The sequence below is a fragment of the Ursus americanus genome, chromosome 28, assembly GCF_024610735.1.
Source record: "Ursus americanus isolate L20-20 chromosome 28, mUrsAme1.1.p, whole genome shotgun sequence".
NCBI lineage: Eukaryota > Metazoa > Chordata > Mammalia > Carnivora > Ursidae > Ursus > Ursus americanus.
Genome location: NC_142154.1, coordinates 29,392,632 through 29,414,155, shown reverse-complemented (window position 1 = coordinate 29,414,155; position 21,524 = coordinate 29,392,632). Strand labels below are relative to the sequence as shown.

Below are 21,524 nucleotides of genomic sequence, written 5' to 3'. Positions count from 1 at the left end.
GGGCTGAAATTGGGACCAGTGTCAAACAGTCCGAATAATGCACCAAAAACTCAGCCACAGTGTTCTTGCCTACTGCCCAGAGCTTGGACAAGTGGGTACATCCCCCTAGAACAGGAAGCTGAGGCCCGGGGAAGCCCAGAGAAAGGTCAGGTGGGGTAAAGAAAGCATGCTGGCCTCTTATTCTCTAGGTCAGCCCCCTCACACCAGACCCTCGCTCACAGGCTTCAGCCCTAGCCTCCCCCAAAACTCTAGCTGGGCCTTGGCAGGAAGTCCTCAAGACCCCACAGGGAACTCCCACCCAAGCTTCAGCCAATCAGAGCCCAGCAAGAGCCTCACTCCCGTTAGGTGGCCCTGCTCAGAGGCCAGGATTGGCCCACACCTCTCAGGCCGCCTGTTCCCTTCTGCCTACTGCTCTAGTAGCTGCCCGCACAAGGGCAAGCCCACCACCTGCTCTGCCTCACCCCTACCCCAGGCAGCAAGGAGGTCGATCCTACAGGCTCCTGCGTTGCTGTATTTGGGGGCAGGGGGTTGTTCCAGCAGGGAGGGCTTCAAGTGCAACTTCCCGGGCCCCCCGTTCATGCTCAGATCCCACTGTTGACCCAGGCCAGGGAGCATCTCCACAGGAGTGATGGGTGCCTTGGGCGTCAGATAGAAATGAAAACACTTCACATAGTTCAGCCATTTATTGCGTCCCTGGGCAGGCGAAGAGGGGGAAGAGGTGGCGGGAAAGAGGGGTGCCCTGGCTGAGCTGGGCAGCTGACCACTGAGCACCAGCTCTCTCTTCTCAGAGCCGGTCCCAAAGGAGCAGGGGAGGGGGACCGAGGACTGAAGAGCAGAGAGCACCAGGGGTGCCACCCTTCGGGCCTCCCTCCAGCACCCCTGCTGGCTTGATGGGTGGCGGAGGCAGTGTCCACCCTCTCTAATCACACCTGGGGTGGGTCCTGGTTGAAGGGTCTGAAGGTGAAGAAGATGGGCTTGTCGGGCATCAGGATGAGGTTGAATGTGGTGCCCACATCACTGAGATGTTGCATTTCAACTCTGAAGTTCTCCAGAATCTGAGAAAGAGGTGGTGGGCTTAGGGGAGAGATGGGGAGGGGCTGTCTCCCCCGGGGCCAGGCTTGTTCACCTATAGGTGTCACCTGCCGCGTGTGACTCAGGGAGATCTAAGGGGTCAACTGCCAGCTCCTATTTATCCGGCACAGTACCTGAAAATGCACCACTAGGGCTTTGTCCCCTTAGCTCTACAAAACCTTGCCCCCCCCATACCCATCCTGTCACCACGTAGAGGGAACAGAGGGCCAGGGGGCACCAGTGGGTAACAAGCAGATTAGCCCAAAAGAGGAGGCAACAGTACATTAGCCCAAAATTGTGGGGGAGGAGGAGGGCAAGTCATGGGAGACAGATGTCCCCAGGCCTGTACTCCCTGGGCTCCAGACAGAAATGGGAGTAGGAGGGCCCGTGCTTCATTCGGGCCACGGCCCGCCCAGGCTGCCCTGATGTCCCCGGCCGGACTCACGTGGATGAGGAAGAGGGTCATCTCGAGCTCAGCGATCCGCCGGCCCACACACTGGCGCACGCCCCAGCCAAAGCCCAGGTTCCGGAAGTGGATGAGGTCCTTGTCTTTACCCAGCCATCGGGTTGGGTCAAACTTGATCGGATTGAAGAAGAAGGTGGGGTCCTGGCCCATGGCATAGGTGGACACCTGCACCAACGTCTGGGGACAAGGTGGGCAGAGGCCTGAGTAGAGGCCTCATCTACTCACAGCCTGGAGCATAACTCAGCTCCCCGTTCCCACCCCCAGCCCGGCTGCGCAGCTTTCCAGCGCAGGACGCTGCCTGCTCTGTGACCTTGAAAAGGCCCCAACCCTCCCTGAGCCTCGCCCATCAAGTGGCCATAACCGAAGACTCAAGGCCGGGGATGGCCCCGGAGTTGTCCTGCCCTTCGCTCGGCCGCAGAGGGCTCCCAAGACCCAGGCAGCCCATGGCACCTCCCTCCTAACCCCAGGCTCCGGCAGCATTCCAGAGATCATCACCGCTATGCTCAGGACCCCGCCCTTCGTTCACACTTGGACTGCTGCTGCCAAGGACCGCACCAGCCAGTTCCAGGAAGACAGAGGGACCAGAAAGCCCCATCGCCACCGTCTGTGTGGGACTGCAGTCCGCCCCCAGCCTCCTCTGTCTGTCTGGCAGAGCTGGCAGCAATACACCACCAACAACCCCCCCCCCCCCGCCCGGCTGCACCTACCTTGGCGGGAATCATGTAATTCCGAAGAACCAAGTCATTTTCAAGGTATCTCTGCAGGGTCACGGAGATGGGGTGGAGTCTGCCAGAGCAAGGCATTGAGGCGCTGGTGCCCTGAGGCCCGGACACCCCGCGCGGCATCTGAGCCCCAGCTACCACACCCCGGGGGGATTCAGGACACAGGACCCGTACTCGTACTTCCTCCCTCCCTACTCCCAGCTGTCTCCCGGGACTTCTTGCCACCTGCTACCAATCCCCTCCCTTGTGCCCTGCCCAGGGATCTGGGGGATGATGCGGGCAGGCACAGGAGGGCCGGGCTTGCCTCAGTGTCTCCTTGATGCTGGCTTTGAGGAGCGGGACCAGCTGCAGCATGGCGCTCACGCTTCCCTGGGCCTGGCGCCGGGCGGCCAGGACCTCCTCCCGCAGCATCTCCTGCACTCTCAGGCTGCGCGCCATCTCGTACAGGTGCCACTGCAGAGTCACGGACGTCTGGCCGCGCGTGGGCGGTGTGGACGACAGGGAGGACCTGTCACTCCTGAAGCCTCTGAACCCGTGCTAAATTTTCATTTCCAAGAATCTCTTCCCACCCTCGTGCCTGTATCCAGAGCCGACCATCCGCCAAAGCAAAACACAGTTCTACAGGCCAAAGTGCAAAAAAGCCTTCCTCACCACCTGCGCAGGAATGCCTGGGGCAGCCCTTGTCCCTGTCCTCGTCCTTGACGTCACCAGAGCCCACCTGTTTCCTCAGCCAGTGGAGTCACCTATACAGCCAGTGCCTTCTTCCAGAGGACTCCCAGCGGGCTTTGGAAGCCAAATCCTACTTCTGTAACGGTTGTACTCCCGAATGACTACCACTCCACCCCTCTCCCGCTAGACCTTCCCCAAACCTCAGCACTTGCCTGTGGGAGCATAAAAGAAAGTAAGGCCCAAAGATACTGACACCAGAACGGCCAGCCCTGTTTCCCCATCGCTGTTGCAGTTAGCGTGCGGCGAGTTCCGAGACGGACCAGCTCGTCTCGGTATTAGCCGGAGACGGTGACCATGAGCCCTACACCGGAGGTATGAGGAACACTCACCAGGCCCCATGGCCCCAGATTCTTCAGTGGGGGAACCCAGGCTGAAGCCGCCCTCCCTCCTACAGCCAGGACATGTCATCTTACCAAGGATCATATTTTTATCCAGGAGCTTTAGACACTCTCTTTCTTCCAGCAGGAGCACTCGGGGGAAAATGCCATGTAGTCACCTCTCAGCTGAAAACCCTTATCTGGCCCCAGAAGCTCATGCCTGACCCCCGGGGCCCCCCAACACCGGCCTACTGCTCCCAGCCCCACTGCTCCCCTCTCTCCAACATGCACCTCATGTTCGAGCTGCACTGAGCTACACGTGGCTACTGAAGCCCAGAAATCTGCCTCGTGCCACTCCCTCTTTCTAGAATTCCCCTCCCCAAACCAGGAAGCAAGGACATACTCTTTCTTTAAGGCTCGGAGCAAACGTGTGTATTTGTCTTATTTCCTCCAAGACCTGACACAGAGTGGGTACTCAGGAGATATTTGTTTAATAAAGTAGTCAAATAAGTTCCTGGCTGTGTGACCTTGACTAAGTGACTTAACCTCTCTGTGCCCGAGTTTCCTCATCTATAACTGAGGGATAACAGTAACGTATCTCCCAGCGTTGTTTGTGAATACTCAATGAGTGTACATGTGAAAGCTTAGGCCCCTGCCTGCCATAGAGGACAGGCTTCATAAATGTTGCCTAAGGATGGCAGCTTTGGTGCTGGTGAGCTGTTTGGGAGATGTCTTCTACATAACTGACAATGTTTAAAATATGCTCAAAGGCTCGTCTGCAGCCTGTCCCATAGACCAACACTCCTCTGTCAGCACAACATAAAGATGACACCTAGGAAAGAAGATTAACACGGGGGCTTTGACAGCGGCTTCTCCCTGGTCCGGAAACTCTCCGGCTCCTCTCTACTCCCGCCAACAGCCTCCAGACACAAGCTGAATTTCAGCTCCTGTACGGCGCCCTCTCCCTGTCCTACAAGGCCACGTTCCCTCTCCCCTCTTCTCAGCGCTCTTGGTCCTGGGCACTTGCCTGGCCGTCCGGCCCTATACCGCGCAGTGGTGTCATCTGTGCACATGCTGCCTCCTTGTCACGGGATGAGTCGTGGCCCACCAAGCTCACATGTTGGAGTCCTAACCCCCCAGTAACTCACAACGGACTGTATCAGAAGATAAGGCCCTTTACGGAGCAAACTAAGGTAAAATGAGGGAGGTCCTATGGATGGGCCCTAATTCGTAGGACTGGAATGTTTATAAGAAGACGAGATTAGGACACAGGCATGCCCACAGACCGCGTGAAGACAGAGGGAGAAGACAGCCATCCACAAGCCGTGAGAGGCCTCAGAAGAAACCCTCCCAGTGAGAAAACAAGTTTCTGTTTGTTAAGCCACCTGGTGTGTGGCACCTTGCTCTGACAGCCCCAGCACACTAATATGCCCTTCCTCTCTGAGCCGTTTGGGACATTTGAGGTCTCTCATATTCATCTTTGTAGTCTCAGTGCCTGAATCCCAGCCAATAAACACTACGTCATTAACCCTCACTCTCACAGCAGCCTGATACTGGAAAAAGGGAGGTACGCAGGCCAGAGACGTTTTGACATTCCAGAAGTTTCTGGGGTACTGTCCTGCCTGTGGAGAGGACCTGAGGGAGGCACGACAGAGCAGGCCTTCAGGCACTGAGGCTGCCGTGGGGGACTGAGGTCTGGAAGGGGGGATAGGAGACAGCAAGGAGACCCCGGGGCAAATTCCACTGGCTCCCAGCTCTTCTGAAGGTCTGCCTGCCTCCTGAACCGAGTGTGTGCTGTGTCCTCCACCTGCGATGGGAGGGCTTCTCCCTTACAGACCCCACGCACAACCCCACCACCTACTCGCTCCCTTCTCACAAGCAAAGAGAAAATGGTGGCTCGGCCTCCAGGCATGCTCCGTGGGTGCCGGATGTGACCTCACCCTTCCAGGAGATCAGGATTTAAGAAATGCAACCAGGAAAGGGAGACCCACCCCACGGGGGTAGGGTTCCAGGGGACGAGGTGGACTGGCGGGGAAGGGGCCCAGGGCCCAACAAGGGCCAGGATGTGCCGGGGGACCGCCTCACCGTGTCCACACCCCCGGCCAACATCTCCGTGATATTGGCCTTGACATCCTCAAAGAGTAGCTTGTTATTTTTTAGAAGGCGGTGGAGGATGCCCGGGTAATTGTTGATGTCTCTCTTGTGCCTCAGGTCCCAGTAGAAGTTCTGGGTGTAGATCTCGGCTGTGCAGGAGGGGAAAAGAAGTGAGCTCTCTGCAGGTGGGAGGGAAGCTGAGAGGCAGGACGGAGGACTGGGGGTTCAGGAGCTCAGCGTTCTAGCGGCCTCTTTCCTGAGCACACACTCTCTGCTAAACCCTTCGCAGCCATCTAATTCCTACCACAGCTCCAGGGGGTAAGTGATGGCTTCCCCATTTTACAGATAAGGAAATAGAAGTCCTAGAGGGTAGTGACTTGCCCAAGGTCATTGGGGTGTCAGGGGCAAAGTGGATTTGACTCCAGGTCTGGCGTCAGCGCCATACCCCATCAGCCTTCTGCACCCTGCCTTACCAATCTCTCCCACCAAAGTCCTAATCTGTCACCAAGCACGGCGGTGTCTGAAGCACTGGTCCTGAACCCTCTGGGGATCCTGGGCTCCTCTGAAGAATATGAGGAATGTCTCTGATCCTCTTTCTCCAGAAAAATCTAACCATCTCCAACAGCCAGCCTTTAGCCCACCATGGCCAGGGGTTTTGGAGCCTCCCTACCTCCCCTCCCTGCCCACCAGAGGGCAGAGGCTTCTTACTTCTCTCTCTCTCCCCAGGCCTGGGTTTCCCACCCTCTGAGGCAGACAGGGTTCTCCTGGCCCCTAGACTTGGCTACCCAGGATGCAGCCTTCACCTTTATTGAAAATCACATCCCATGCAGCCACATGGTCTTTCCAGGTCTTGGTCTTGAATAGACGGAACAGGTCTGGGGGGAAGGTGAGCATGGGGACACTGGTGTGGAACATCTGGTAGACCGCATCGATGAACCGCTGGGCCTCAGGGTCCACTCTTTCCTCCAGCATCCCCAGGCGCTCCCCGAACATGACGTTGGTGATGGCTGCAGAGGGAGGCAGAAGAGCCCCTTCCAACCTGGCCATCTGAGGGTCTCAGCTCCCAGGAACCCCACCCCACCAACACATAGGATATCCCGCACCCAACCTCAGACTCCTTCAGTAAAGAAACTGAGGCCTGAGTCCCCAAAGGCTGAAATTGCAGGGCTGAGGAGAACTGCCTTCTGGCAACGACTCAGGTCCTTCAAAGGGGCATGTGGAAGACCCTACAAAGCGTGGTGGGAAGCAGAGTCTCCAGCAGAGCTGGGAAAGCACCCGGGAGGGTTGAAACTGCTCCCCCCACCCTTCCACTAGCACCCCAAGCAGCCTCTGGGCTTTCCTCCTGGCAAGAGAGATTTCTCATCCATAACTGAACAAATCGGCCATTTCCTGAAAGAGGTCAGACAGGAGACTAGGGAACACAAATCCCTGGTTAGCCATCCATGACCCACTCTGGCTAGACCTAAGAAGTCACAACCACCCCAAGTGTGTCCTGCCTGCTGGGTCAGGAATTTGAATGTTAATTGCATACCAAACTCTGGGCATCCCAAAGCTCCTGCGGTGATCACATGATCCCCATCAAGCCACGAGGCCTTCGCATGTACTGTTCCCTCTGCCCATACTGCCTGACCTCCTTACCCTATCTGTAAAACTCCTACGCATCCTCAAATGCCCAGTTTAGATTAACCAACCAACCCTCCCTTCCCCTCCCAGACCTCGGAGGTCAACATCCCAGGCGAGAGAGAGGCAGAGGCTGTGTCCAGCAGCTCATCCCAGAAGCCAACCCCAATGCTCCTTCAGAGTCCATGCTGGGTCTTAAGGTAGGAGGCTGTGTTCTCCCACCTGCAGGACCATTGCCAGGTAGATAATAAGCCCCTTACACTCAAAGGCGAAGCGAAACAGGTCATCACTGATGTCCCCTGAGAACTTTCCAGAGCCCTGCTGCTTGATGCGCCTCTGCAGGACTTTGACGAAGTCCTGAGACACTGGGTCCAGCAGGGGGATGAAGTTCTTTATGGCCTCTGGAGCCATCACCTCCTGGTTCAGGGCCAGCCGGTCTTTCTTCCAAGCTCCTGACTTCCTGAGAAAACACAGGCCCTCAGGCCCTGATGGTCACAGACCCCACAGCTGGCAAACACAGAAGGGGCTGACTTGGCTGAGCCACAGCTCAGAGCCCCTCGCTCACTTCCACCCCCAACACCCTGGGCCTCCCACCTCCCAGCTGCTGCCTGGCCTGGGGAGGGGATAGGAAGAAAGAGGGTGAGGGAGAACAAAACCCCCACCCCTCCTCCACTCCCTCTGCCACCCTATGGCCAGGAACTCCTACTCTTAGAGCCTCTAAGTAACTTTCAAATCCTCTTCTGTTTGCCTCACTGCCGGCTGCCTTCCCCTTCCTCCTGGCTGATGCTCGGCTCCTGCCATTCAGCGCCTCTCTCCCTACGTCACCTTTGCTGGCCCTGCACAGACACAACAGACCGATCTCTCCTCCTCCGCTCCCCCAACGGGTCCCATTACTGACGTCTGCGGAGGACCACAGGTGTCCTGAACTTGGTTAAGGGTAAACCTCAGTTTACAGCCCAACTCGAAAGTAGGTCCATGCTAAGCCCTCTTTGTAGTTTGAGGGCTTTGCCTGTTTATAAGGATGTCACCACAGACTCACCAGGCAACATGAAAACTAGAACTTGACAGTAACTTAAATGCGCCCACCCGGTCCTCCCACCTGCTGCCTCCCTGGCTAAGGGGACCACCAGCCCGACCCCCTTGCTTGCCTTTGTATATAGCTTTATCCGATCTATAGCTATTCCAAAGCATACTCTTAAAAGCTGTATACTTGTTTTAAACTCTTAAAAACGTTGTCATGATTTGGTTTTTCTACTCGGTTTTATATTCCTAAGTATTGTCTGGATCGCGGCTGGTCACTGAGTCCATCCACTTTGACTGGTGTGGGTACCTGCTCACTCACTCTCACTCCCGTTGGGCACTTAGCTGGTTTCCTGGGCTTGGCTGTTAGGAACAGCCCTGCTGCAAACACTCTAGCTCCTGTCCCCTCCGGACTCCATTCTTTGTGGAGTCCGTCCCCGCGCGCAGAACTGCTGTCTTGTACCTAGGTGAGTATCCGACGGCAGGAGGGAATGTCCAGCCATTTTCTGAAATGGCGGCCCCAGTGTTCACTCCCACTAGCAAGCTACGAGAGCTCTCGTCTCTATACCCTCAGCAATCCCTGACACGCACATTTTAAATTTTTGATGAGCGATTTGGTGGAATATGGCATCCATTACACTTAAATACACTGACTTGTCTGCATTTCTCACTGTAGACAAGTCGTGTGTCTACGTTTCTCCCTGTAGACTCGCGGTAGCGGGGCCCTGCCCTGCTTGTCACTGTACCCCAGAGCCTGGCACATAGTAGGTGCTCAATAAGATGGGACTTAATGAGTGAACCAATCAAGGAGAACTTTTCTAGGTCTTTATTTACTCGTTACCATCTTCATCCTGAGCACTTCCTGAAGGCTGGCAGAGTAATTCCCTGTCCGCTGTTTTATGGGGACAGGAAGATGCCTGGGATTTGCCTAGAGGGCCAGCCAGAAAGGCCCGGCCGTGCCCCTGCCACAGCTCTCTGTCATCTCCCTCCAGCCCCCCGGGAGATGGCCCAGGACTCACTTCAACAGGACGCCGAGGGGTCTCTGGTAATACTGGTGATAGGCCACCCAGGGCGGGATGCAAAAGCGTTCTGGAGTGGGACCCTCGAACTTAAAGAGAAGGGCCACATCTTCGGGGTCGATGATATAAACCGACTCCACACTGCCCAGCTTCTCCCTGGAGGAATGGAGGAGACGGGCTATGGCGGATTCCAGGAAAGCCAAGCAGGCCCTGGGCAGTCAGGACGGGTCTCAGCTCATCTATAACGGCGTCAGGGCCTAGAGCACAGAGCAAGCAGTCCTGGGAGTGCATCCCATTCCACACCGTCCTCGCTGTGGGACCTGAGGCAAGGCGCTCACCCTCTCTGAGTCCCAGTTTCCTTTTTTATAAAATAGGGATACAGTACCTGTCTCACAGGGGCGCTGAAGGACAAGATGATAAAGTCTAGACATGTGACTCCTATTAGGCATTCTATAAGTGACAGCTCTATGCTCATGGTCACAGTAGCGGCTGCCATACAAGGGCATGTCCCCAGGACCTTCAAGTCCTTGCTCCCACGCTCTTCCACACCCTCAGCTCCCTCCCCCCATCGCACCCACTGCAGAGCTCAGGAACAGCATGGTCATGTCACCACTGGAGTGACTCAGTGTGGCCTGCTACGTGGGCAGTCGGGACACCTGGCCAGCCAGACGCTTCTAGGCTTTAGGATTGAAAGGCTGGGAGTGGCCACCCTGCCTCTCCTTGGATTCCAGCAGAGCACTTTGTCTCTATTCAAACAAAACCACAGGTAAAACATTAGGCCTCAAGCACCAAGCGCAGATAATATGTCACAAAGCATTTGTAGGCGGTCTCTGGGGGAAACTGCAGAAAAGTCCACTCTCATGCATAAGAAAGTAAATTCAAGATACAGTATAAGGCAAAATATAAAAATATACAGGTATAAGCCAAGTTGTCTCCCCTCCTCCTTCCTCAAAAGGAGGGAGGGAGGAAGAAAGAGGGGAGGGGAGGAGGGGGGGAGGAAAGGAGAGGGGAGGGGAGGGGAGGGGAGGGAAAGGGAGGGGAGTGAAGGGGAGGGGAAAGGGAAAGGGCTCTTTAACCACTGAGGCGTTAAGCCCCATCCTGCCTTCCCAAGTCTTCTTGAGCTTTGTCCGTGGCCTCCCAGAAAATCCCCTCAGTGTTTTTCCAAGTGTCCTCACACCGCTATCTCCATCCCCCCACCCCAGCTCAGTAAAATCCTTGAACTGCTATTATTATTACCAATTCCAACTCTGGGAATCTAGCCCAAGGCAGTGATCTGATGCGTGACAATGATGCCAGATGGATAAGCATCGTGTCTAATAGCAAAATATCCCAGAGAGGGCTTGATGTCCACTTTACAGAACTGGCTTCAATCAAATGGCTTATCCACGCTACGGACCACCATGCTACCTTTTCAAGATTTTTTATTTATTTATTTGACAGAGATAGAGACAGCCAGTGAGAGAGGGAACACAAGCAGGGGGAGTGGGAGAGGAAGAAGCAGGCTCATAGCAGAGGAGCCTGATGTGGGGCTCGATCCCAGAACGCCAGGATCACGCCCTGAGCTGAAGGCAGATGCTTAACCGCTGTGCCACCCAGGCGCCCCCACCATGCTGCCTTTTCAAATCATATTAAAGAGGGAAAAGAGGAAAGAAGTCATCCAGATGTTGTTGTAGGACCCCCACCAAATAGCATACATAATATATTCACATTCTTAATGCTACATAAATATTATCAACACTGAGATTGTATCTGATTGCAATTTCCATTTGTGCCTGCCTGTATTTTCTGAATTGTTTAATCACATGTACTCAGAAGTTTATCATTTCCGGGCCTTAAGTTAGAACAGAACGCTAACACCGAGCTAGGAGTCAGACAATTGGGGTTCCAAAGGTAGCCCCGGTTTTGCCCTGTTGAGCTGTGTGAACTTGACAAGACCCTTCTCCTTCCTGACTTCAGTTTCTCTATCTGTAAAGCGTGAGTAGTAACGTCAGATTCAAGGACGTGTCGAGAGGCTCTGATGATGGTGACTCAGGAAACAGAAAGGGGCTTGGTAAAAGAGGGCGTTCCTCCCAGAGGGAGAGGAAGCAGGGGAAGAGGAGGAGGGAAGGAGCCATCTCCCCGAAATGAGGAGCAACATTTCCCAAACCTGGCACTCAGCCCGGGGGCTCCCTGCTTCCAACGAGCTGTAGGAAAGGCACCTTGGACTTCAAAAGGGCTTATGGGAGGGGGAGGAAGGAACCTGACGAATGAGCAGTGGGACCCCTACGCAAAGATGCCTGCCCTCCCGCCCCAAGCCCACCACCAAGCTGGCCAACATATCCTATCAATGCCCTTTCCCCACCTTGACCCTTTCACTTAAAGTAAAATGCACTTTCCCTCCCGGTGTCCCCTCCCTGCTCCCAACTGGCACCTCCACCGCCCCCTATCCCCCTTAAGTATCCGCTCAGAACAGAAGCCAGGTGTGGCTTGAAGGCTATGCACCTCAGAAACTGTCAAACCAGAACAAGTGTAGCTCTCAGACCCCACCCCGTTCAGAGGCTAAAAGCCCAAAGACCCTTCCTCCTGGCAGAAACCAAGGCAGATGCTTGGAGACCAGGAGCTCTAGCCAGGCCAAGCGGAGGGGACAGAATCAGCTGCTCCCGATTTGCACAGGGCTGAGGGGTGAGGCCAGCATCCCAGCGGGACAGGGATCTAGCTGGGCGACCAGGGCAAGAAGGCTCACCCCTCTGAGCTTCCGTCGCCTCCGACAATGCGGATGACAGCTCTGAGGAATCAACTGTAGGGAGGCGGTTACCAGAGCTTGTCCTCTTACCACTTCCCCCCAGGGAAGTTTCAAAGAGCGTAGGACCTGAGCAGCGTGGAAGCCTCAGGGCTGGGAACAGAACCCACTGTCTGGGAAGCCGTCTCCCTTCTGCCACCATCCTCAGGCATGGAAGAAATGAAGTCAGAAGTAGGTCACCTGGGTGGCGCAGTCAGTTAAGCACCCGACTCTTGATTTCGGTTCAGGTCATGATCTCAGGGTCGTGAGATCGAGCCCTGCCTCAGGCACCGTGCTGGATGCGTGGAGCCTGCTTAAGATTCTCCCTCTCCCTCTGCCCCTACCCCCCCCCAAAAAGAAAAGTAGACAAGAGTCTGGAGTGGCAGACAGAACTTCTGGGGAAGGGGAGTCCAGCAAGGCTTCCCAGGCCCCTGTACCTCCCTATCCCACCAGCCCCACACTGCCAGGCTTACCTATAAATGGGGCCATACTTCTGGAAGTTCTGGACCTGGTGGTAGTGGATTTTCTGTGAGCCCATCTCCCTCCAGAAATTGTATAGATTTAGCCAGCCATTGTTTCCAGGGGTGGGGATCTCACTGAAGGGGCGAGGAATCTGAGTGGAGATACTGGCCCCTTCCCCGGTGGGCGCCCTGGGATGACCCGGACCCTCCCACATGGTGCTCAGGAAGGTCTGGCTGCCTTTGACCAGGACTGAGCGAAGAGGAAGCCCCTTGGCCAGCATGCTGTCCCCACGGTGGCTACAGTCCCTGCTCTCACAGCAGCGGGCCTGCCAGGGTGACTCCGGCCCTGGGCCCCTGTGGTCCAGCTTATAAGCACCAGCTCAAGGCTAAGCGAGCTGACAAAGCGGTCAGCCTCCCTCCATCTCCTATTGGCTCCAGCCCACACACAGCCCCTCCCAGACTTGGGGTGCCAAGGCTCAGTCTGGGATTTCTGCAGCCAGAGAGGCTTCCCAAGGCACAAGGAGACCTCCCTGTCTCTGTCCTCACTCACAGCCTCAGCAGGCCCCTGAAATGGCCAGGTTTGTGCCTTTCTTCTGCTGGGGCCTCCTGCTGCCCCCTGCATTGGGACCCAGCCACTGGCAGACAACTCCCAGGACATGTGGACAACTTGGGGTTGGAGGTGCTTTTAAGGGGCCCAGGAGGAGGTGAGAGCAACCCTGCAACTCTCGGGCACCCCTTATTTATGATAGATAGATAGATAGATAGATAGATAGATAGATAGATAGATGATAGATAGATAACATTAGATATAGAATTACATAGATAAGTACATAGATACATAGATATATAGTTAGATACATAATTAGATATATAGACATATAGATACACAGTTAGAGAGATACATAGATATAGAGATAGAGATGATTATAAACTGTTTTAGTACAGTTCCCCGATTTTTTAAAATTTAAATTCAATTAATTAACATATAATGCATTATGGGTTTCAGAGGTAGTCAGTGATTCATCGGTCTTATATAATACCCAGTGCTCATTACATCACATGCCCTCCTTAATGTCTATCAACCAGTTACCTCATCTCCCCACCCTCCTCTCCTCCAGCAACCCTCAGTTTGTTTCCTATGATTAAGAGTCTCTTATGGTTTGTCTCCCTCTCTGGTTTCATCTTGTTTTATTTTTTCCTCTGTTTTGTTTCTTAGATTCCACATATCAGTGAGATCGTATGATAATTGTCTTTCTCTGATTGACTTATTTCACTTAGCATAATACCCTCTAGATCAATCCACATCATTGCAAATGGTAAGATTTCATTTTTTTGATGGCTGAGTAATATCCATCGTATATATGAACCACATCTTCTTTATCCATTCATCTGTCGATGGACATCTGGGCTCTTTCCACAGCTTGGCTATTGTGGACATATATGATGTTGCTGCTATCAACATTGGGGTGCAGGTGCCCCTTCGGATCACTACATTTGTATCTTTGGGGTAAATACCCAGCAGTGCAGTTGCTGGGCCCTAGGGTCATTTCCCCGATTTTTAAGGTTCTACTTTTTCTGCTCGGAAAAAAATAATAATTTTTAAAAAGATTTATTTATTTATTTGCGAGAGAGAGAGAGAGTGGGGGAGGGGCAGAGGGAGAGAATCTCAAGCGGACTCTCCGCTGAGTGCAGAGCCTGACTCGGGCCTCAATCTCACAACCCGGAGATCATAACCTGAGCCGAAACCAAGAGTCAGGTGCTCAACCGACTGAGCCACCTAGGCGCCCCTAGGTTGGGATAATTTTTGATCTAAAAAAAAAAAAAAGAGTGTTTGAAAGCATAGCTCCATGGTCTTCCCTTTGTGGAACTTCTGTTGAGAAATTCAAAGCCTTTCTGATTCCTGAACCCATCCTTGCATTTGTCCTTCCTTCCCCTCTCTAGTTCCTCTTAGGACCTATCCTGCCTTTCGGCTGCTTCAAATTTAGCAAGACCAACTTGCCGTATCAGTTCTTGGGCCAGATACTTTGTCAGCCTTTGTCATCTGGAAACTCAAGCCCTCACGTTTCTGGACACTTTCTTGTACAATTTATTTCATAATTTCTCCTTCCACTTCGTCTTTTCTCTAATTTCCAGAACTCCTCTTCTTCATCTAGGCACCTCCTGGATCTATCTGGTACTGATGTTTTCTTTATCTCCTATATTACATTGTCTTCTCATTCCAGCTAATGAGAGATTCCCTATTGCAGCTTCCAACCTCTCTATTGCAATTTTTATTTCCACCATGTTTTTTTTTTTTAATTTCTCGGGCCCCTTCCTATATCTGGATATGGACACAATGCAGACATAATGGCTCCTTAAAACTTTCCAAGATATTAATCATACAGTTGTTTAGTTGTTTGGGTTCTTTGGGTGTCTTTGTTTTCTTTTGCTCTCTATGTCGTCCTTGTTCCTCTGAGTTCCTTTTTCTATTTATTTTGGTTCCTGCCCTGTCATGTTAGGAGTTTCCTTAAGTGTCTACAGATCTGGGGCAGCCCACTAGACGTCGTGCCAAATTTAAGAGTCGGAACCCGAGAGGTTGGCCAGCTGGGAGCATGTTGGCGGGACCGGTCCAGCTGTGTGGGCGGTGCAGGGTTTCATCAGGGAGGGCTCCGACAGATCTCCAAGGTCAGCGGCTACCTGACTTTCCACTTCAGCTGCTCATCTTCCTTGAGGAACAATCTTCTACATTTTCAGTATGGGACCCCTCACTGGCCTCGCTATGGCTGACGTCCCCAGGGCCAGAGCCTTTCCAGTTCAATGAACCCAGAGAGCAGACCTCACCATCTTGACCCAGAAGCCGTTCAGGTGGTCCATGCACAGCTGTGGTTATCAGGTTCACAGGATTTTGTGCACTGCTGCGTTTTCACCCAAATTGTCATAAGCATCGAAATGCTCCTGAGCAATGTCTTAGAAAAGCCTCATCACATTCTGTGATTGTGTTTATCTGTGCCTCATTCTTTTATGTTCAAAACTCTAAGGTTCAGAGGTCACCTTGGGTGGTGAGGAAGGGCCATGCTGGGTAACAACTAAGGGGTGGGGGGGGACAGGTGTATTGATTTATTCCACACCTGCAGCATTCCACATCTCTATTGCAGGCACTGGGCTACGGGATGGCATGGAGGGGAGGGACACATGGGCCCTGGCCTTGGGAAGGGCACAGTCCAGGGAAGCAGCATGAAATTGAGGACGCTAGGAGGCTTCTGGCCTCTGAGGAAAAGGATGAAGTGGGATTTGTGGGCTGGGGCTCTGTGGCCCCACGGGTGGGAGCAGGAGAAGATGAGAATCCTTCAAGAACAAAGAAGGAGCACTTACACAAGGCTGGCGAGGGCCAGGAGAGGGCCAAATTTCAAGAGGAGAGCAGATAAGCTTATGAAAGCGTTCGGAGGGAGAGGCCGTGGAGCTGGGTCAGCCAGCGTTGGCCCTTCTCACTCCCGTGAGCTTTTGGGACATCTGTGTCCTGCGCCCTGAACTGTTCTACCGAGACTAGCGGAGGGCACCATCCACCGCCGGCTGGTCTCTTGCCTCTGCCCTCCTCCCCAAGGCAGCTGGCGAAGGCGCAATTCCAGAGAAGAAACAGGACACGGAACAGGAGTCAGATCGCGGCCTGGAAGGAAACCAGCCTCTTACTAGCTGGAGGTCCTGAGACACTGATGCATCTTCTCTGCAAGCTCACCTCTGCCTGGTGAGTTAGCTGCCCTGGGAACACTGTGCACAGACCTTGCACTCCATGGATCATGGCTGTGGACCTCCCCCAGGAGGAGTGCAGGGGTGGGGGGAAGGAAACTGCACAGTACCCGGATGGGGCAGACAGGTCGAGTCAGGATGCCTTTTATTTCCTCTTCCTGAGCAAAATCAGGGGGACCTGTGCAGGGAGAAGGAGAGGCCAGGTAGGATGCAGGGCCAGGAGAGCACATGAGCAGGCCCAGAGCCTGGGTGGAGGGAACTGAGGGAGTGGAGGCAAGGCCAGTGGGGACAGGAGGGCAATCAGCTCCACAGAAAGTTCTTTCTGGGTCACGCTATGCCTGGCAATGATGAGCAGGGCTCGGGGTGAGGGAGGGGAAAAACAGACGGAAAATGGGCACTGTGTCTCCAGCTGGAGCCCTGCCCTCAGCACACCGCACCCCAACTAGAGTGAAGAGCTTGGCCTCCAGGGAGCAGGATACGGCCTTGTCCGATGTCTGAAGCTCAGTCCACGGGCCACCCGCGTCCCTCGCTCAGGCCAGCCTCCTGGCCCACAGCTCCAGAATCTCCCCCAGGTCCCTTCAACACGCTGCCAAAATGGGGCAAACCAGACCAGCACCCAACAGAAGTAGAGAGGTGTGCTCCCGGGCCACCTGCCTCCCCAGCATCTGGACTTGGGACCATTGAGAGGACCCTGCTTTTCCATTTCTGCCACTGGGCAAGGCCCATGACTTGGCACGTCCACCTCCTAGAACAGAATGGACATTTCCTGTGTGCACCTTACATGCGTTACTCCACTTAACCGTCACCCTGCCACGAGATAGGGCCTAATACGTTCCCTGTTTCAGAGAGGAGGAAACCACGGTGTACACAGGACGGGCATTTGCCCAAAGTCACAGATCTAACCAGCAACAGAACTGGGATTAAAACCAGATGGTCCCTTTGGGGCTCCCGTCTGGCTAAGTCAGTGGAGCATGTGACTCTTGATCTCAGGGTGGTAAGTTCAAGCCCCACGTTTAGCATGGAGTCTACTTAAAAAAAAAGTCCCAGGTGGTAGGGGCTGGGCCTGGGCCAGTCCCAGGCCTGGGTCCTCCGTCCCCTTGCCATGCTGTTGAGAAGACCTGAGGACACCAAAGGAGGGCCAGTAACGAACACTCTACATACTGTATACCAACGAGGAATTCTGCTAACCTGAGCTAGGTCTCACAGGCTGAAAGACATGGAGAGGCCCTTAGGTATCATTTCTTTGGTCTCCCATTATACAGATGAGAATACTGAGATCCAGAGAGGGACAGAGACCTGCCCTGAGTCACTAGAGCAAAGCAGGAACAGAGGCAGGCCTGAAGCCAGGCCTTGAGCCCCCAAAGAGCCACAGAGGCCCAAATCAAGAGTGGCCATTTGGAAAGGCATGGCCACTTCCTCCCCACAGCCTGTCCTATGTGAGGCCAGCCCAGTAATCACTGCAGACTTGCAGAGAGTAGGCACCTGGCTGATGATAGATGGGAAGTCCAGAGGAGGAAGGGGAGGAAGGAGAGACCTTCATAACCCAGGCCTTGAAGAAACTTGAAACAAAGGAATTTCACCTTGAACCCCAATCCTCGTCATCCCTCCTCAGCTGGCCCTGATCTGAAGCCAAAATCCAACATGGCTGACTCAGAAGGAGCCCTGGATCCCTTGAGTGAGGTCTGTGGTCAGGCCACTCTGGACTCACTCCAAGATCTTGGCAAATCAGGTCACCACCCAACCTGGGATTTCAACTTCTCCCTGTCCACACACAATCTGTCTGGTCTGTCTCCACAACCCCTACCAGTTTACGCCTCCCACTATACCCCTCCCACTATACCACGCCCCCAGACCCACCCCAGCCAAGGTCAGCCCCCACACATACCCCCTTCCTACACCCAATACCTTCCCAGACAACGAGGATCAATCATAAAAGACTTTCAACGAAGCTACAACCCGCTTGCTAAAAGTGTGTATGTCAGAAAGCACACACAAGCCACGGAGAACATTCCATGACAATAATCCACACTATACCTTATGTGTCACATTGGACAACATGACTTCTCTCCATTTTTTTCAGACTCTTGTCTGCTGGAAAACAAAGGATATATTGAGACAGGAAGTGAAGTGGCAGTTGCTTAGCGCTGAGGGGATGACATCTAGGGCACTTGGTGGCTCAGCCAGTTGGGCATCTGACTCTTGAGTTTGGCTCAGGTCATGATCTCGGGGTTGCGGGATCGAGCCCTGCACTTAGTGGGGAGTCTTCTTGAGACTCTCTTTCCCTCTCCTTTTGCCCCATCCCCCTCTTGTGCTCTCTCTCTCGCAAATAATTAAATAGATCTTTTAAAAAATAACAAAAATAAAAATAAAAGGCGTGGTGTTTCTTTTTGGGGTGATGAACATGAAAATGTTCTAGAATTGATTGTGGCGACTGATGTCTGTGAATGTAGTAAAAAATATTGAATCGTACAGTTTAAGTGGGTGAATTGTGTGGCATGTGAATCAGATCTCAGTAAAGCTGTTACCACACACACACACAGGCTGACATCTTCCTGACCCCTTCTGTTGTGTTTACCAGCCCACAGATCACCCAAGGCAGTGAATGTGGTCCCTATACAGCCACCTGACCCAGGATTCGAATACTGTTGGACCATTTCCAACAAATGTAGAGCAGCAGTTTTTTAGGGGGGAAATATATATATGTATGCACTTCTCCAGAGTGGTTACTGCTCTCCCTGGAGGTGTGACCGCTGGCCCCTCCAAGCACGGACTTTCTGATAAAGAGAGTTTAGTGCAAGCTGTTTTGCCTCACTGCTGACCTCGAGCCTGGAATGACATCAGCCGGGGAAGGCCACATCTCACAGGCAGCACTGGGGCAATGAGCTTCCACAGAGAAAAGCAGTCAACTTGTTTTCCTTCACAGAATCACAAAACCAAGGTAAAATTCATAAATTCCTGCCTGAAAGCCAAACACTTGGTTTGAAGCGGCCCCCACCTTCTTCCCTGGGAGGAGCGCTGATTGGCCCGGCATGGAAGGTCTGTGGTCCTCTTCTGGGCAGCACCCCAAATTTAGTCAGGCCTCCCTCCACACCTGCCCCTCCGCCCATGTGTCTCAGAGCACTGACCCCCGGGAGTGGCCCAGGCCAAGGTTATTAGCCTCATCCCGCCCCCCTGGCCATCTTGGATTGAAGGACAGGCCTGTGATAAGTCTGGGCCAATGAGACGTGAGGAAGGGTTTGCCAGAGGCTTCTGGGACAGAGGCTTTTTCACGTTTCTGGAAGAGCTTTTGGAAGCACATCATTTTCCCTGGACACACTGAATATGTTAGTTACCTATTGCTGCTTAACACATTATTCGAAAATCAAATGTACGTTACCTCAGTTTCTAGGGGCCAGGAATCCAGGGGGCTGGGGGGCTCTAGCTCACAGTTTCTCAGGAGGGGCTGATGTCACCTGAGCTCTGGCCGGGGCTCAGGACCAACTCCCAAGCTCACAGGACTAAAGCGGCCCAACTTCCAGACCTCTCAGTGGCTACCTGCAGGGGACTCAGTTCTCCTTGGCTGTTGGTTGGAGGCCTCGGAGTTTCACCTCACGGGCCTCTTCCTTGGCTGCCTGACCATCCTCACGACATGGCAGCTGGTGGTCCCCAGAGCAGTGATCCGAGCAAGAGCAAGCAGAAGTCTGCATTCTCGGGGCGCCTGGGTGGCGCAGTCGTTAAGCGTCTGCCTTCGGCTCAGGGCGTGATCCCAGCGTTCTGGGATCGATCCCCACATCAGGCTCCTCTGCTAAGAGCCTGCTTCTTCCTCTCCCACTCCCCCTGCTTGTGTTCCCTCTCTCGCTGGCTGTCTCTCTCTGTCAAATAAATAAATAAAATCTTAAAAAAAAATAAAAATAAAAAAAAAAGAAAGAAATCTGCATTCTCGTTCCTGCCCTAGTCTCTGAAGCTATGCCGTCACTTGGAAGAGCACTCAAGGAGCAGGGAATCTAGCTCCCCCTTTTAAAGGAGGCGTCGAGCAATTTGTGGACATACCTTCATCAGCACGTGAGGAAGCTCACGGCCCCAGGGATTTGGGGCAGCCATCTTGCAGTTACAAAGGGGAGCCGGTTTTTAGCAAGATGTAAAGCAGCCGGGCCCTCGATGCTACTGGAGAGACACTGGATTGAAGCAGCCCTAAACCAGGCCTACTCTGAGACTTTCCAGTACCCAAGCTGATAAACCCTCTTCATAGTTTCAGCCAGTTTGAGTGGGGAGTTCTGCTGCTTGGAATCAAATCTCTCCAGATCCCCTTAGAAACGAAGAAGACGGGGCAGAGTCACATGGCCTAATCACCCACAGTGTATTACACGGGCAAGCGCAGCCGCGGCCTGGGGGGTCCAGGACACTGCCCACCGCTCGCGAGGCTGTCCTGAGCAGAGGGGCCAGCGGGCTCTTACCCGAGTGGCAAGCGGTGTAGGGCTGCCCTCCAACTCCTGAGGACACTCCGTTCAGAAAACGCTCTGGGACAGCCACACAGCAGGCATTTTCTCATTTTGTTTCCCAGCGAGAATGCTCACATGTCAGATTTTTGAGATCAAACCGAAATCCAGGAGACACGCGAGCTGCGTCCGAGAAACGCGACCAGGTTCGTGCACTCGGGCCTTAATGGGTCCTAACACCCTCCACACTGCAAAGGGTGCTCCGGATATGCTTTCGTGAGCCTTCCACCCCCAACTCAGACAAACACCCGTACGTAGTGGGGCAAGCATCAACAGTTTCAAGACTCACAAGCACGTTTCATATCTACCCCCTGCCAGCGTGGGCCCTTGTCAGGTGCTCAGGCTTCTCATCAGCTCATGGAAAAACTAGCACCCGCCTCACCAGACCGCTGCGGAAAACAATGGAATCATACACTGTTTTCACACACACACACACACACACACACACACATACACACACACACTCTATACACATACATAGGGGCACCTGGGTGGTGCCGTCCGTTGATTGTCTGACTCTTGGTTTTGGCTGGGGTTGTAATCTGGGATGATGAGATCGAGCCCCATGTTGGGCTCTGAGTTCAATGTGGAGTCTGCTTGGGGTGCTCTCTCCCTCCGCCCCTCTTGCTCGTCCTCTCTCCAAAATAAATAAATCGATCACACGCATATTACTGTGTCCTCGCTCTCTCTCTGCTCCTGCCAGTGCCCACCCTGATGCTTTCACCCTCTCAACAGTGATAGCAGTCAGGGGCTGCCCTCACCAAGCCCTTCCCGAGGGTTTCTCTGATGGATGAGGATGGGCTAGTGAGCGGCCATGCCTGAGTCCTTCCGGCTCTCCCAGGAAGCCCACATCCCCTCCGCCTCCTCTGGCCTCCTGCATTCTGAACGTACCCTGTCGTTCTCTGAGTAGAGCTAGTACACGCCTAGATCCATCTAGAATGCTGCCTGTGAGCGAGACGGTGATTAGATTGACTGGGATCAGATTTGGATGGATAAACAGCAAATCCGAAGTGCAGGCTTCCCCAAGATGGGAGCCTATTCTCTCTGAC

General features: G+C 53.7%; 1 protein-coding gene across 2 annotated transcripts; it reads right to left on the bottom strand.

The window, feature by feature from the left end:
• Positions 1 to 668: 668 nt before the first annotated feature.
• CYP11A1 (cytochrome P450 family 11 subfamily A member 1) lies at positions 669 to 12,608 on the bottom strand. 2 transcript variants are annotated; one of them, XM_045795218.2, is made up of 9 exons: positions 12,290 to 12,608; positions 9,059 to 9,214; positions 7,280 to 7,479; positions 6,203 to 6,406; positions 5,391 to 5,548; positions 2,564 to 2,730; positions 2,245 to 2,323; positions 1,517 to 1,714; positions 669 to 1,055 (listed from the first exon to the last, which is right to left on the bottom strand). In XM_045795218.2, the coding sequence occupies exons 1-9, from the start codon at positions 12,556 to 12,558 to the stop codon at positions 924 to 926; spliced, it is 1,563 nt and encodes a 520-aa protein (XP_045651174.2). In that variant the 5' UTR covers positions 12,559 to 12,608; the 3' UTR covers positions 669 to 923. The 2 variants fall into 2 exon arrangements, with proteins under 2 accessions (XP_045651174.2, XP_087712921.1); XM_087856795.1 differs by lacking the exon at positions 9,059 to 9,214.
• Positions 12,609 to 21,524: the final 8,916 nt, after the last annotated feature.

Excerpts from the sequence above, each read along its gene's own strand:
- CYP11A1 (XM_045795218.2), bottom strand. The coding sequence starts at position 12,558 with ATGCTGGCCAAGGGGCTTCCTCTTCGCTCAGTCCTGGTCAAAGGCAGC. Across the intron at positions 9,215-12,289 it reads AAGTATGGCCCCATTTATAG|GGAGAAGCTGGGCAGTGTGG; the intron begins GTAAGCCTGGCA and ends CCATTCCTCCAG. Across the intron at positions 2,324-2,563 it reads AGCATCAAGGAGACACTGAG|ACTCCACCCCATCTCCGTGA; the intron begins GCAAGCCCGGCC and ends TTGCTCTGGCAG.